At 59.5% G+C, this 15,674-nt stretch overlaps 1 protein-coding gene across 3 annotated transcripts in view; it reads left to right on the top strand.

Annotated features, from left to right (window-relative positions):
* CLCN7 (chloride voltage-gated channel 7) overlaps window positions 1–14,475 on the top strand; it is a 56,074-nt gene extending 41,599 nt beyond the window's left edge. For all 3 annotated transcript variants that reach the window (XM_084641311.1, XM_084641310.1, XM_084641309.1), the window contains 9 exons: window positions 3,272–3,441; window positions 3,930–3,981; window positions 4,934–5,061; window positions 5,506–5,591; window positions 7,246–7,378; window positions 9,360–9,419; window positions 10,317–10,493; window positions 10,868–10,948; window positions 11,129–14,475. In XM_084641311.1, the coding sequence (XP_084497437.1) occupies window positions 3,272–3,441; window positions 3,930–3,981; window positions 4,934–5,061; window positions 5,506–5,591; window positions 7,246–7,378; window positions 9,360–9,419; window positions 10,317–10,493; window positions 10,868–10,948; window positions 11,129–11,215 (974 nt within the window). In that variant the 3' untranslated portion in view covers window positions 11,216–14,475. The remainder of the gene's footprint in view (window positions 1–3,271; window positions 3,442–3,929; window positions 3,982–4,933; window positions 5,062–5,505; window positions 5,592–7,245; window positions 7,379–9,359; window positions 9,420–10,316; window positions 10,494–10,867; window positions 10,949–11,128) is intronic.
* The last annotated feature ends 1,199 nt before the right edge of the window (window positions 14,476–15,674 follow it).

Below are 15,674 nucleotides of genomic sequence, written 5' to 3'. Positions count from 1 at the left end.
CGCACGCTCTGCCCTGCTGGGTGAGCTCTGTTCAGTAATGCTCATGGGCTTCAAGGTCACAAGGGACTATCGCAATCATCTAGTCTGATCTCCTGCACATCGCAGGCCACAGAACCTCACCCAGCCACTCCTGTAATAGACCCCTAACCTCTGGCTGAGTTACTGAAGGCCTCAAATCATGGTTTAAAGACTTCCAAGTTACAGAGAATTCACCATTGACCCAGAGCTCCTGTAAAAAGATCCTCCTCGCTGGTGAATATCAACCCTCCGCAGAGCCTGCTGGGTGGACAGGCTCTGGGGCTGTCCAGTGTGTAACACATTGGTGGAGGTGGTGTCACGTAGAAGCCCTAGGGTGTGGACCAGGACCCATTGTGCTGGGTGCTGTACAAACAGAACAAGGACAGCTTTAAGAGCAGGGGTAGCAGGAGCCCTTCATAGCATTTACAAGTGCCCTGCTGCTAGTCTGTGCGATGTCCTAAATCTTTCAGACTGACCTCATCAGGGGAACAGAGTCTTGCTTTGTTCGTACTCACTAATTCATAGAATGCAGGTGTTTGCGAGGCATCTGCCGTTCACTAGTGCGAAGTGGGTGATCTGCTCTTGAATACGCATTGAAACAAATTAGTCTCTAGCCAGAGGTGAATAGCTCAGGTCTGAGGAGGAGACCTGTATCAGAAGTCTTGTGCTTTTAGGTAGTTGGCTGATTTGAGGGTTTTAAAAGTCAAGATCTGGATTTGGATCTGCAAAGTGGTATCAATATTTTATTGACGCTCCCATAAAAATTCCCCCTCCCTTAGCCTGTGATAAGCACCCTGTCCCCTGGGCACATGTGCTCAGACAGGCAGGATGAGAGCTGTGGTGTGTTAGCTTGTGTATAGATGGGACCTTGATGAGGAGGTTGCAGTGTCCCATGAGCACTCTTGTTAAATATCAGCCAAGCATTTTCCATTCACTGCCTTCAGTCTCTGTTCCATCCGTTCTCCTTTGTGTGCTCGCTCCAAAAGCTGGAGTCTGTGGAACGTTCTGGAAATGTTGTTGGCTGCTTCCTGTTTGCTAAGGTCTCTCTCTCCTGAATGACTTTCCCTTCTGGTCATGTTTTAAATGTGGATTTTACATTTTGGGTTGTCTAGAAACGAAATCGCATTTCGCAGTGCCCCGGAGAGTCCTGGCTGGGTTTGCATCTCTCGGCTGACGTAATGGCTGGGTAACTTTAATTGAAAAGGCACCAGTTCCGCCTCTACCCCAGAAACAGTCTCCTGGAACAGCCGCTTGAATCTCATACCTGTTCTTTCACTGACAGCTGAAGCACAGAGATGGCTATCCCTTGAGTGCACTGAACTGGCAACTCCAGCACTGGTTGCACTCAGTGCTGATGACTTCCCTACGGACATAGGATATGACCCAGAGGACTTGTGGTGCCCCAAACCTTTTCCTCTCCTGTCTCAAACCTTGGTTGACAGTTGCTGGGGAAATGCTCAAAGGGGGTGGGGAGGGGGTGCTCACCTACTTGACACTCTAAACAGCTGTTGGCTGAGGATGCAGATCCAGGGAGTGCTGGGCAGGGGGGACTTCAGGGCACTGCACAAGGGCCTCTCAACACAGGTGATGGCCAGTGAATCAGCTGCAGTATGGCGGGTGAGACTTCCCTTGCAGGTAGCAACGCACAAGCAGCAGGGGGCGTCCCTGGTGAATATAGAGCAGGAAGGTTTATTGCTCTGCCTGGCAACAATTATGCCACAGCACTGTAAGGAACACGATACGCCGGGTCAAATCCTCTTGGCTTCCGCAAAGGAAAACGGGGCCTCCCCAGTGGATTAGAATTCTGCGGCCTTCTCCAGAACTGGCTGTACTAAGTTATCTGGGTTGTCAGGTGTCTTTTTGATGAAGTACCTCGCAAGAGGCTGTTAAGAAAAATACGTCCTCCAAGGGGACGGTCAGAGTATCGTCCTGGGGTAGAAACTCAGAGAAGCAGAAAGCCGACGAAACGGTCAGTTTGAATTGTGGCCAAAGGCTAACGGGGAGCAGGAGGGGTGAAGTCCTGGAGTTCGATATGAAATTAACCACCTGGAAAGGGGGGTGAGCGGAGAGGGCGGTTCATAGAAAGGATGACTGTGAGATGCGTAGACGGGCCTGACCCTGCGAGGGGGAATGAACAGCTGGTGGGAAGAGGAATTGGAACTGCTCCTACAAATGTCTGAGTCTGAATTAACCCTGGAAGCTCACCGCAGACCTCTCTCATGGGAGCAGAAATCCAGTTTAGGAATGAGAACGACCCCCCTGAATGAGTGAGCCCCTTCCCCAACATAACCGGCCTTTGGGAAGGGGCAGCGAGCAGGGACAGCTGGGCACAGGAAGGGGCGATGAAGACTTCCATGCAGAGACTGACCCGACAAGCAGTGTTTAGTGAAGAGATGAATCAGGTCTGGGAAAGGCCTGCTGGCTAACGAATGGGACGGGGTAGGGGGAGCATTCATAGGTGCGCTCTGTTCAGAGCAAGGGGATTTGGTGCCATTGAAAGGCAACGGGTTTAAAATAGCTGCAAGGAAAGCAAAACTAACCCTGCGGCGCCCCTGGCCAGAGAACATCAGGGCCAAGAACAGAGCAGGGATTGGAAAGGCCTGGCCCTTGTGTGACCATGAGAACAGCTGCAGTTACGGGATTTTTTAAAGGTTTTAGGGCTGTGAACCCTCCTGCTCCAGGGCATGAGCTGGCTGCTGGGATGGGGGCAGGCTAGCCCAGGTTGGGGCTGCTTTCAGAGTACCTGCCTGCAGAGGGCTTGGCGATCGGAGCCAGCCAAGGGACGAGAGAGGGAAAGATCTCGTTCTTTGAGGGGAAATACCAATCTTTACTTGTGAGATGTCTCTACAGTGGCTAGGTAGGTCCATCCCGCTGCCATGACCATTAATGGAGGGGGATTGGAGCAGAGTGGTGAGGAGCTTTGCTGCACCCGGGGAGTGGGGGGAGGGTTGTAGCATCGGTTCTGCCCTTTCTCAGCCCCCTCAGGGATGCTGTTCTCTAGGGTGTGCGATGACGGACAGATGCGCCTTGCTCTTCTGGTCTGACGGGCTGGTGTGTGTTTGGAGGAGCCCACCCTCTCGGAGCCACATCGTGGCAGTAATGGGGGGCTGCTAACAAGCTGGAATGTGCTATTTAATGTTGCAGCTTGACCGGGCTGGTGCCAGCAGCTGGTCTAGAACAGCGTGAATCTCTGAGGTGTAGAAGGGCTGAAACCAACCACCTGGGCCTCTCCTCTCTTCCCCCCCCACCCCAGGTTCTTACAATCCCATGACCCTCGGGATGTTCACCCTGATGTATTTCTTTCTGGCCTGTTGGACCTATGGGCTCACCGTGTCGGCAGGTGTCTTCATCCCTTCCCTGCTGATCGGAGCTGCCTGGGGACGACTCTTCGGCATATCGTTGGTCTACTTGACCAGTGGAGCGGTGAGTTACCCCCCGGGCAGGGTGGGAGCACTGACAGCGAAGCCACGTTTTGCTTGCAGATTTATGAGCGCTCCATGTCTGAAGGTCAGCTGAGGAGCTGTGTGGGAGGAGGTCGTGCTGGAGTTTTAGCTGGGTTAGTGGGTGAAGGGAGAAAGACAAGCTTAGATACTGCAAAATCCCAGCTAGAAAGGGAGTAGATCTTGCTTGCTGCCCTTCGCCGCCTCATCCAGCAGCAGCAGCTCTGGAGGAAGTGCAGTAGACCCGAGTGGCTAAGGCTCCCTGCAGAGCATCCCTGGGGCAGTGCTTGCTGGAGCTTGGTGAGGCTGTTGTCAAGGGGCCTTGGATGCTCCAGCAGATGGGTGGCTGCTGCTTTTGTTGTCTGGCCTGTGGCTGGCACGTAGGGTGGCTGCCTCTGCCTCTGAGGGGGTACAAGTTGGATGACTCTGTCCCGCCCCATGTAACTCCCTGTCCCTGTCTCTCCTGTTCAGATCTGGGCCGACCCAGGGAAGTACGCGCTGATGGGGGCCGCAGCGCAGCTGGGTGAGTTTGGCTCGCCATTAGAAAAGTGCCCGGTCGGAGGCGTTGGTTGTGTTCCCTGGAGACTGGGCTGTGTCTGGATGTGTCTCTGCTGGGAACGTCTGGTGGAAAACGCAGCCTCTCTGTGCTTGGAGTGCTGCCGGTCAGCTTCAGGCAGCGTATTGGCAGCTGCCTGCGGTGGGGGAAAGCCTTTTATTTAACATGCACCTGCGTCAGGGGTTCCGCTTGTCCTGGGAATCGGAGACTGAAGTGCAGACGCTGGGAGGGGGGTGCTCCCCCTTAGCCTGGGTCTGTGGAGGAAGGGGCTGTTAATGGAGAGCAGGTCTCCCAGGAGTGGCCTGGGCCTGTCTTGTTAAAGGCAGCTGGTGGCATGGCACAACACACCTGGTTACGCACGTCAGACTTTGCAGCGCAGGCTTGTCTGTTTGCTGCCTGACCGTGTCCGATGTGGAACCACAGAGCTCCCTTGGGGCCCCTCGCAGCCCCTGGGTGGCTCCCCGCAGAGCAGCACCAGATGTGGGCGCTGCACCTTGCTGCTGCTAATATTAACTCCTGGCATGGATGAGCCCCTGGTCCAGCAGTGACTCGGAAAGCAGAACTCTCCACGCCAGCACTGAAGAGCAAACATGGCGTCATCCTGACCCGTGGTTAGCTAGGCAGGGTACAGCCTACAGGAGCCAGCTAGCGCCCTGCTCTCCTGCTAGGCTCTGTGCCTCTGTTCCCTACCCGCACTCAACGCAGGCCCTGCCCCACCCCATACGCCCTTCGTGGAGCCGTCTCTCCAGGCCAAACCCCAAGGCAGGGTCGTCCCCAGAGTTCAGGTACATGCAGCAGCCATGGGGATCAGCTAATGTCCCAGCGCCAGGGCTCAGAGCCTTTGCTGGAGCCTCCTCTTGCTCTCCCTCCTGGGTCCTGCCCTCTCCCTGCGCCGACAACATGTACACCTCTCCCTCAGGTGGGATAGTGAGAATGACCCTGAGCCTGACCGTCATCATGATGGAAGCAACGGGCAATGTCACCTACGGATTCCCCATCATGTTGGTGCTGATGACGGCTAAGATCGTGGGCGACTACTTCGTGGAGGTGAGCAGCCTGGGCTGTTCCCATTCCGAATGAGGGCCAGCAGGCAAGGCAGTGGCTGCAGGAGCCAGGACCTGCTCTCTGTTTTGGGGCTGGATGCGAGCATGGGGCTGGCAGAGCCTCGGGAGCCTGCTGACTGGGCATGGCTTGGCACCGCCCCCTAGTGATGTAACCCAGCTGGGCTTGCCTGGGGAAACCACTTGATTAGTAGGGATGTTGGGGTCTTTGCCAAACTCCATTAGCCTGAATGGAGCAGAGTTAACACCTCCTTAATGGGCTGTGGCTGGGGTTAGTGACCCGTCAGCTGAGCACTGAGGAGTTTTGGCAGGGCGGCGTGTGGAAAGCCCAGGGACAAGGCCAGGCTCGAGCAATTTGAAGGGAGCCTGTGGCCTGTGTCCATGCTGTGCCTGCCTGTGGCTGATTGCTTTGCCTCTCCTCCTGCTGCAGGGTCTGTATGACATGCACATCCAGCTGCAGAGCGTTCCTTTCCTGCACTGGGAGGCTCCAGTGACGTCTCACTCCCTCACGGCCAGGTAAACAAGCTGCCGTTCTGCGGGGCGGCTAGGCCCCTGGCTGCCTTCCTTGGAGCCCTAGTGGGTGCATTGGACAGAACAGCCCTTGGCACCACAGCGAGTGGGGCTGCGGTCCGGTAGGGGACAGCAAGTGGAACTTTGTGCCCTGGGCTGCAGAGCTCCCAAGACTGGCTGGTAACAGAGCAAACTGCCCAGGAGGCATCCACCAGTTCAAATTCCCAGTGCTGCTGGCTCTGAGAGCTTTGAACATGTCTGCCAACGGGTCTGGTGGGTCTGTCCTGCCCCGCCCCACGTCAGCACGGTGGCACCAGGACGAACCTGAACTCTTTTTACCACTTTTTGGGCAGTTTGATTAGAAAGGGAAGGGGACAGGGTGGTAAGGGGTCCTGGGGATTGGGTCCAATACAGGGCCCCCCACTGCTGGACCCAGGGCCACAGAGACAGAGCTCTGGACGGTCTGATGGTGTCTGGGTGTCAGCCCATTCTTAGTAGCGGAGTGACTGCTTCACAACCCACCAGTGCAGAGGATTGTATTCCCTGCCAAGGGGGTCTGCCTCCCTGCCTTCCCCAGCACCCAGCTCGGACAGGCTGCCGGCATAAGAGCAGTGTGGGGGCAGGGCCGCTAGCAGGCTGCCAGGCTGTCTGCATGGTACTCGCTGTGCGGGATCTGGGAGGTTCCTGTGGGTAGAAAGGTGCCGGGGCTGAGCAGACTCCCCAAAGGGAGAGCCCGTGCAGCGCTCTCTGGCGCAGGATGGAGCTAGGTTCTCAGTCACTGCCGCCCATCGGTTGCCCAGGCTGTTCCACAAGGGCCCCCGGGGCTGCGTCCGCTCACAGGGTAGTTCCTGGTCCTACAGGTTGAGGCTGCCCTCTAGTGGCAGGCGAAGGAAAGTAGCCATCTGGAGCTGCTCTGGTCCAGAGGCAAACCCATAGAGAGGGGTTTGTGCACGGAGCCTGCCAGGCCCTGGGGAGGGCAGATCACAGGAAGGGCAGCTGTGCCACGCGCGGACCCCTCCGGCCGCTCTCCCGTTTGTCCGTTACGCTAGCGAATGAAGTGTTTATTTTGCGGCTGTTCATGGCTGTGCTCAGATTGGCTGTGACCTTGGGGGTTTATTCCCTTCTTCTGCAGTGTGGGGCATGGGGCACTGGGTGGGATCTGGGCGGGTCTCCTCAACCCAATTCTCTGCCTTGGCGGGGGTCTTGGCACTGATGGCACCTCAGCCCCTCCTGTTCTCTGCCTGTGCACACAACAGCTTAGTCTTGGGTCTAGCTCGGGTGTCCGGGCTCAGCACAGGGGTAGCTGCACCTGGCCCGAGCTGTGCAGGAGAGCAGACTAGATCCCCATCTGGCCTTAAACTCTGGGACACTCTGGAAGGCTGCTGCTAAGTGGCTCTCCTAGGCCGTAGAGTGGGGAGAACATGGGGAACACTAAAGAAGCTGCAGACCCAAAGACACAACCTGGCCCGCCTAGCAAGTTAAATAAGGTCCACGTGATAATGCAGGGACCAGGGCCCTGCCTGGGGTAGGATGGGGGGGTCGACTTTTGGCTGGTGTGTTGGGCACTGCCCTCTGTCTGGGCCGGGCAGCACACTCCTCTGCACCGGTGAGGAAGAGGCCAGTCCCAGCCTGCCGTCACCTGGCGCTCTGTCCCCTGCAGGGAGGTGATGAGCGCGCCCGTGACCTGCCTCAGGAGGATTGAGAAGGTGGGGACGGTCGTGGACATCCTCAGCGACGTGTCGTCCAACCACAACGGCTTTCCCGTGGTGGAGAGCAGCCCGGACCCCACGCAGGTAGGGCAGACCACTGGCCAGCTGCCAGCCTTGCCCCAGGACCACGGGCAGCTGAAGTAACACCCACGATGGGGGTGGGGGTTGGGCCACTCTGCAGCGCTTGGGGTTCAGCCCGAACTGCTGAATCGGGCCAGCGTGGTGCCCCAGCCAGTCAGAGACCTGGCAGCTGCAGAGGCATCTCTCTGACCCTTGTGGGTGCTAGGGGGCCTTCACCAAGCCTGTCCCACATGCACACGGCCCAGCCCCCCTGGTGCCCTAGGAGCCCTGGGTTCATGGGCACTGGCTGCTCCTGGGATGGTTCTCTGCACCCACGTGGTGCTCTCAGGCTGGTGGCTTCCCTGCCCTGCAGCTCCCAGCATTGCTGCTGCCACCAGTGAAGCCACCCCAGCGTGAGCAGCGATGGGGAGAGGCTGCTCCGTTCCCTGGGGCTGCAGGACCTTGCTGAGCTGGCTGGGGGACGGTCCCGCCATAGAATCATAGAATATCAGGGTTGGAAGGGACCTCAGGAGGTCATCTAGTCCAACCCCCTGCTCAAAAGCAGGACCCATACCCAATTAAATCATCCCAGCCAGGGCTTTGTCAAGCCTGACCTTAAAAACGTCTAAGGAAGGAGATTCCCCATCTCTAGCTAGGAATCCCCAGTGCTTCCTGCACTGATAGGCCTCGTTGCCGGCTGGCAGCCAGGAGCCGAGGGGGTGGTATGGGGGTGACCCAACGTGCCAGCACTCTTCAGAGGTGCCGTGGCCAGGCATGTGTGTCTGGGATGGGCAGACACCAGGAGAACGACCCGCTCCCCAGCTAGCCCCTGTCCCGTTGCCAAAGCCTTGCTGATGCACGGCCCTGCATGCTAGCATCTTGCACCAGCTGGTACTGGGGAGCAAACCCTGACTCTGCGTCAGAAACCAGCGTTCCCCACCTCCCCCCTTGCCCTTTCCTGGGGCACCCAGACAGGGTCGTCCCTACCAATGATGGTGCCCTACGCAGCCTGAGCACCGGCTCCTCCCCCCGCTGCAGCAGGTCTGGGTTGTGTTCAAGGCCTGTAGGGCCACGGAGGCAAGAGCTGTGGGGTGCCGCTTTGGGGGGCCACACAGGTCCAGAGCAGCCCGGGGGATTAGCGGGGGGCCTGGCGCCGGTAGCAGGAAGCGGAACAGCCTGGCCCCAGCCCGCTCCCCCTGCCCCAACTGTGTCGTTCGGGGGAGAGGGTTAGGGGCAAGGGGTGGGACGCAGTGGGGAGCCAGCGGAGTGGAGCGGGCTGGGGCTAGGGCGCTCTGCTTCCCGCCACCGCCAGTGAGTGCAGGGGTAGGCCTGACCCTTGCTGCCCGTGCCAGGCCCCCCCACTAATCTCCTGGGCTGCGTCCGTCACTGGGGGAGGGGGCTTGGGGGAAGGGGTGGAGGTGGGAAGAGGCGAGGCAGGGGCGGAGGGAGTTATCCCGGGCCCCGCACCTCACTAGGAATGCACAGGGGAGCCAGCTGGGGAATGGGGCTGTCCACCGGTGCTGCTGCATATGGAGCACGCAGCTGCTTAGGGCACCATGAAGTTTGGGGCAATTTGGTGCCCCAAACTTCATGGTGCCCTATGCAGCTGCTTATTCTGCATATGCCTAAAGACGGCCCTGCGCCCAGACGCTCTTTGTGCAGCCCCTGGGGACAGCAAACAGAGTCCTCCTCCCCGCTCGTGCTGACTTGCTGCCTCTCACTGTCCCCGGGGCTGGACCCTGCGTGGTGTGTGCAGGCCTCACGCACTGCAGGCCTCAGGCTCACTCACATGCCGTAGTGCAGGGCGTGGTCCTCGCTGACCGCCTCTGAGCCTGCACCTGCCTCTCACCCGACAGCCCGCCCTGGGGCTCTCGGCTCTGCATCCCTGGAGGCCTGCCTGCTTGTCACCACGGGGCAGTGAGCAGCCAGGGCCTGTCTCCGGCCCGTCGGGCTGATCGCTGAGCTCTCCTTGGCCCCTGCTCACGCCCGGCGCTCTCTCTTACAGGTGGCGGGACTGCGAGGCCTGATCCTGCGCTCCCAGCTGATTGTTCTCCTGAAGCACAAGGTAAATGACTCCGTGGGATTGGGAGCCTTTCTCCCCCCAGGGGACTTGCTGTGACTGGGCCTGGATGAGCACTGTCTGATGTTACGCCTCTGGCCCTCTAGTGGGGTGCGTCCGGCCCAGCCCCTCTCCTGGCCTCTGCCTGGGGCTAGCTCAGGGAGGTGGCATCAGCCTGGTTCAGTGAACCAGGAACCAGACTCCCCTTCCCCGTGGTATGGCAGGGGCTCAACTGTTCTGGCTGCCCAGGTACCCAGTGATGCCCACTGCTTCCCTTGGCAGCTCCTGGCTCCTCTCCCCTGCCGCTGGCAAGCAGAGCAGGCTGGAGCAAGGTGGGTCGCCAGCTCTCTGCTGGGAGGCCGCTGTTCCTAGAGGTGATGAAGGGTCCCCCCGTCTCGCTGCCCAAGGATGAGCCGGGCACGTCGGTGCCGCATGCTGGACCCACTGTCTGCTTCTGAGCACCAGTCTGCACAGGGGAGACCATCCTCTGGCCAAACGTACTGGGAGCCTGGAGATCGGGGCTCTGCCAGCCCTGGGACAAGTCCCTTGGCCCACTGTCTCCCTCGCCGGGGCTGTCTGCCATGCCTCAAGGCAGAAAGCTGAGTGAAGTGGGCTGGCCCTATGGGATGTTCCGGGGTGATGGACGTTTCTCTGTTTGCTCCGTTACGTTCTCGCCCCGTCAAGTGGCAGCTGTCCAGTTTTACCCGACTGCCTGGATCTGCGCAGGGCTGGGATTCCTGCTGCCCATGGACAGTTGCTGGCTGCTGCTAGTGGGGAGGTGGGTCTGCAGGAGCAGGGTGGGAGGCAGCTGATCTGCCAGGTCAAGACTCCCAGCAGCTGAGCAGGGCTCTCCTGGCTGGGGTGGAGCCACAGCACCTGTACCAAGGGTCTCCCCTCTCCTAGGTCTTTGTGGAAAGAGCCAACTCAAACCTGGTTCAGAGGCGGCTGAAGCTGAAGGATTTCCGGGACGCCTACCCCCGCTTTCCCCCCATCCAGTCCATTCACGTCTCCCAGGACGAGCGCGAGTGCATGATGGACCTGAGCGAGTTCATGAACCCGTCACCCTACACGGTGCCCCAGGTATGCCTTGCTGCGGGCAGGGCAGGGCGTGGCGCTGCCGATCCAGCTTTGGGAGTGAGCCAGCGGGAGGAGGGGAGGCAGAGCAGCCAGGGATCTCCTCCCACCACTTGGGGGCCATGTCGGGCCCACTCCAAATGGGAAGAAAACACCCCTCCCCTGGGGTGAGTGGGGAGCTGCGTGGGGCTCAGTGCAGAGGGGCTCCGTGCCCCGCGAAAGTGGGGGAAGAGAGCCTGTTACAAAGGGGCTGCTCAGCCCCCTAGGCCCTCCCTGCCAGGGCAGTGCTCCCCGCTTGGCCCTGTAACGGGCAGCTCGCTCTGCACGCAGCAGGCAGCCTCCGGGGCTCTCTGACCTCCTGGCCTCGCTCTGGATTGCAGGAGGCGTCTCTGCCAAGGGTCTTCAAGCTGTTCCGGGCGCTGGGCCTGCGGCACTTGGTGGTGGTGGATAATCACAATGAGGTGAGTGGCCAGCGGCTCCAGGGCCATGTAACACCCTGGTGGGTTCCCCTGGTTCAGTATGGGGCACCAGGCTATGGCAGAGCCCTGTCACCGCAGGGCCAGCATCTCTGTCCGCCAGACATGCGCCCTGGGGTGATCTCTGTGGGGCGCCCATCGATCCCTCTGCCTTCCTCCCTGCAGGTGGTCGGGCTGGTGACCAGGAAGGATCTGGCGAGATACCGACTAGGAAAGGAAGGACTGGAGGAGCTGTCCCTGGCGCAGACATGATGCCCCTGGGGTGGTTGCTTTGCTGTGGTGAGCCCCGTTCCCCTGGAGGCGTCGGCAGGGAGCTGGTCCCCGCAGGCTGCCGCGCCACCCGGTGCGTTCAGCACCAACGCCCAGCCCCGATTGTGCGTCTTGTCTGTTGCCGTGTTCCCGTTTTACTGGCTGCCTGTCCCTTATGTCGGCTGGGCGTCACTGCAGTCTACTGTCCTGTCACCCGAGGGAGCAGTTGCTGGGCAGATTCCTTGTTTCTCCCATCTGCGCGCTGGGCCCTTGGAACAGCTTTGAGGCTAGAGAGTGCTGGGGTGGGGAAGCTGAGCCCAGTGCCTGGCAGGAGCGCGAGCGTGCTACGAAACTGGGCAGCAGACGTCCCACTGCTAATCCCCGGCTGGTGCATTCCAAGCCAGAGCCGCCTCTGCACCCCATGCCGCCTCCTGGAATATGTGCTCTGGACTTCAGGAACCAGAACCGTGTGGATCTGACCCAGTCTGCAGCCACCATTGACCAATGTCCATCCCGTCTGGGCCTCCTCTGCACCAAACCCTTTACCCGGGACACAGGCATGGGAGCTGGCAGGGCCTGGTCCAGTATCTTCTAGCAGGGAACTTGCCAAGCAAAGGCCCCCTGGATCCGCTGGGCCAGTGTCTGGGGACCAGTGTCTTAACGCTACCCACAGCTGAGGTGGCGTTTAACCCTGCATGCGAAGGGAGCAACGTACCCCAATTCCACAGCCCCAGCCTTGCAGCTCGGCGGGTCTCCGATGACATGGACACACACAGACAACCAAGTAAATGGGCTGCCAGGGACTGGGTGCAGCTGGCTTGCCGCTCGCTGTTGCTGGGCCAGTCTCTGCCACGGGTTGCAGCCAGGCCCCGCTTTGGCAGTGACATGCCTGGGCCTGTCTGAGACCCTGGGCCAGCCCGGGGGCACGGACCGTCCTGGCACTCCCTGTGCTGTGCATCTCTGACATGGCGCAGCCTCCCCTCCCCTCCCCTCCGCCACGCCGCCTTGTTTCTCCCAGGCAGGGTTCACCCTGGGCCCCTCCTGGGGAGGCCAATTGGCCTGGGGCCAGGGCTTGTTTGGATGCAGGCGTTTGGTGAAGGAGTCTCCCGGGGCGTGTGTGCCAAGTGGGCGTTGGCACTGCAGTTCTGTAGGAAGGTACCCGGTGTTGAGTGCTGCCCAGCTGTGGGGCCGGGCAGGGTTGGACCCCATGCTGGGGAGGGGAGGTTGCTCTCCGTAGAGCGCAGTGGTTATCAAAGGCCTTTGTGGCCTCCAGCCACATCACTGCTGGACCCTCTCCCTCCAGTGCCAGGCACACCACGCCCGGGGCAGCAGGATAGTTTGCAGGCAGCCAGTTCCAAGAGTCCATGGGACTGCTAATGGGAAGTGCCCTCAGGGCACTGTCTTGGCCCATTCCTGGAGAGCAGCCGTCTCAGCAGAGCAGGGCTGCCCCCTCGGTCCAGTCTGCGCTGCCTTCCCCGGTCGCTGGGCGTCCTGTTCCTGGCTTCCTTTAGGCGGAGGGGATGAAAGGAAGAGGGATCTGCCTTATGAGTATTAGTGGGATGAAGTGATGCCATGTGGGATGCTGAAGTGGAGCATTTACAAACGATCCCCTGCTCCAGGAGAGGGATTCGCCCCGCTCAGGCAGCCTCTGTCCCTAGCTCTTGTCCGTTCTGCCCGCTCTCCTGGGCTCCACTCAGTGATGACAGCACAGGATGGGTGCCCGAGGTGCAGCTCATGCTCCTGGCGAGAGGGTGGTGGGGCCGAAATGCACGGAGTTCGTAAGAAATAAAATCACTGGAACCAAACTGCTGCTGCCAGATCTGCTTTTCCGTCTGCGCCCCGTCCCGGCCGCACCGCTCTTGGGCAGCCCAGTGAGATCCAGCCGGGGCAGGCCGGGGCAGGGAGCAGTGTCTGGTTCCGGGGGGGTAGACTCTGGAAGGAAGAAGCGGCTCTGCACGACTGGGGCTTAGAGTGAAGTCATCCGCACCTCTGCCTCCGCAGAGCTCAGCCCCTGCCCAGCAAGGATGCCTTGTGGCTGAGGGGAAAGGCCGGGCCAGTGCGTGCGGAGCCGGGGCTGGCAAATCGGCACACCTGAGCTTGCCGCATGGCAGTCCCAGCCTCGTGCAAAGCCTTTACAAATCAGGGTGTGAAAGTCTGTCCTCAAATCACGGCCACTCTCAGTGTGAAGCCATAAGTGAAAGATGCTGCTGGCGCTAGTTCCCAGAGGGGACAGGGAACGTGACAGCTGAAAGCTCTGGGGCAGCTCATGCTGCCCTGAGACCCAGCTGCAGGTGGTGAGGAGACAATGGGACAGCCAGATGCCATCCTTGCCAGCTTGGAGGTGGCAGGGGCTGCCTGCTGCACCTGAAGGTCAGCCATTGCTCTAGCCCGCGGGTTCCTGGAGCAGCCTTGGGAGAGGAGGTTTTGGGACTCTGGTCAATGCAAGCCTTGTTGCTGCATCCCCTTCCACGGGCCCTGCTCCCCTGCAGGCACAGTCCCAGGCCTAGGACTTCACCCGCTGCTAGAAATGAGCTAGTGACCAGCCACTTGGAGCCATTGTAAAGCTGGGCTCCCCGGCAGAAGGCCGCGCCTCCCTGGTAATGTACAGACTGTTCATCTGTCAGCATGTCATACTGGAGTCTGAAATACCAGCCCCACTGTGCTTCCCCATGTCCCAGTTACTCTGGGCTGGAGCGGTTTGTTCATGAGTAGCTTGCAGGTTGCAGCTAAGGGCTAGGTCATCACCAGGTGCGTGGGTGTGGGGCTAGAGATTTTACACACCCGTGTCTAGCAAAGGGCTAAGATCAACCTCCCCAGAGCCCTTGGAAACAAGTTAGGATCTTTCCAACCAAGAGAATTCACCCCCTCCAGGTCAAGTGGATTCCAGCATCTCCTCGGAGAGCTGCTCTAAACACCCAGGGCTCGAGCCTGCTTGCGTTGTAGATGCAGACCTCGCACAATCAGCTAGTGCATGTAAATGTACCTGCTCGGGCAAGCATGTTCTTGTACCTCGGGGGCAGGATGGGGTTCTGAAGGGGGGCATGCAGGGCAATGGATGCCCTCCCTCTGGGACTCAAACAATGCACTCAGAGCAGGCCGGAATCTCTGCCTCTCCTCTCACCTCATCGGGCCTTGGTAACTGAATTTGTAAAAGGAGCAGTTGCAAACCCCAAGTGTCTATTTTGGAAGCCTTGAGATTTTCTATGGGGAGATGATCCATGGGAGATATTTTTGAGCTGAAATAAAAGCTGTTTATACTTTTATCCCAGCATTGACTCCTTTCTCTTGCCTTACGGCATTGGTTGGGGCGAAAGGCCAAGGCCATGCGGCTTGGGCAGCATTCACCAGTGTGTTCAGGGACTTGTCCAGACAGTCAGGCAAGGTGAGAGGGGCGCTCAGATGGAGGGTGAGGGCAGAGAGGCAGCTTTGGAGTTCTGCTCCCAGACCGGTGGGGCTGAGGTGAAAGCGTGTCTGCTGGGAGCCTGTTTGTCCCGAGCCCCCCTGCCCCAGCTAAGGCAGCCGGTGATGGTCCATCTCTGGGAAGGAAGAGGGAGGATCCAGTGGAGAACGGTCCAGAAGGGTGCACATGGGCCAGCGTCTGGCTGGTGAGCATCATGCTGCCCCTTGGGTCCCATCAACCTCCAGGACTCGTCAATGGGGCGCTGGGGCTGTTACTGCCACGTGCACTGTGGAGTTGGACATGCAGAGCTGTTGGGGCCTGGCTGGCAGTGGGAGAGTGCTGGGTAGAGCAAGCCCCCCGCCCCAGTGATACCCCTCAAGGAAACCAGTGGGGCAATGCCAGGGGCTGTGGCCAACCTGCAGGGTCCTTGCTTTGTGCCAAGCACAGCATCACCCCCTGGTGGTCAGGAAGGACAGTGCCCTGTCCACGCTGCCCATTTAACCACTGGAGAAACAAACCCGGACTGTACAACTGGAACTGATGGGAAACAATGTCCCATCCTTCCCGCTTGCCTCCCTGGTGATTAGAGAGGCATCCTACAAGGGGGCAAATTTCAGCCCCCCCTGGCTCGGCACTGCCCTTTGTGCCTTGCACACAGCATAGTTAGGGGGCTGGTGACCTGGTTGGGGTCGTCAGTAGTGCTAGCTTAGCCTAGTCTGCCCTGTGGGATGCTGTCATAATAAACATGAGGATAGATTTATTCTCCCTGAACGCTGCGAAACTGGCTGCCCCCATGTGGGCCCCTATTGTCTCTCTCCTTTGCTTCTCTCCCTTCCTCACCTTTTTCTCCCTTCCCTAGCTTTCCCTACCTTGGCATTTCCTGTCCAGCTGCCTTCACGCTGCGGCCTTCAATCACTGCCTGGAAAGGATAACAGGATCTGCAATGCGATAATTAAGGCCAACATGTACATTTTCACAATCTCTCTTTACTAGCAACACCCCAGTGACATTAAGGGGGCAGGCCCTCACTCTGACCAGTAAGTGCAGGCGGGCCGACAGCGC

The sequence above is a fragment of the Lepidochelys olivacea genome (genome assembly GCF_965140295.1).
Source record: "Lepidochelys olivacea isolate rLepOli2 genome assembly, chromosome: 10".
NCBI classification, from domain to species: Eukaryota; Metazoa; Chordata; order Testudines; family Cheloniidae; genus Lepidochelys; species Lepidochelys olivacea.
Note: the sequence above shows the minus strand (reverse complement) of the source record. Positions and strands in the feature narration are given on the sequence as shown.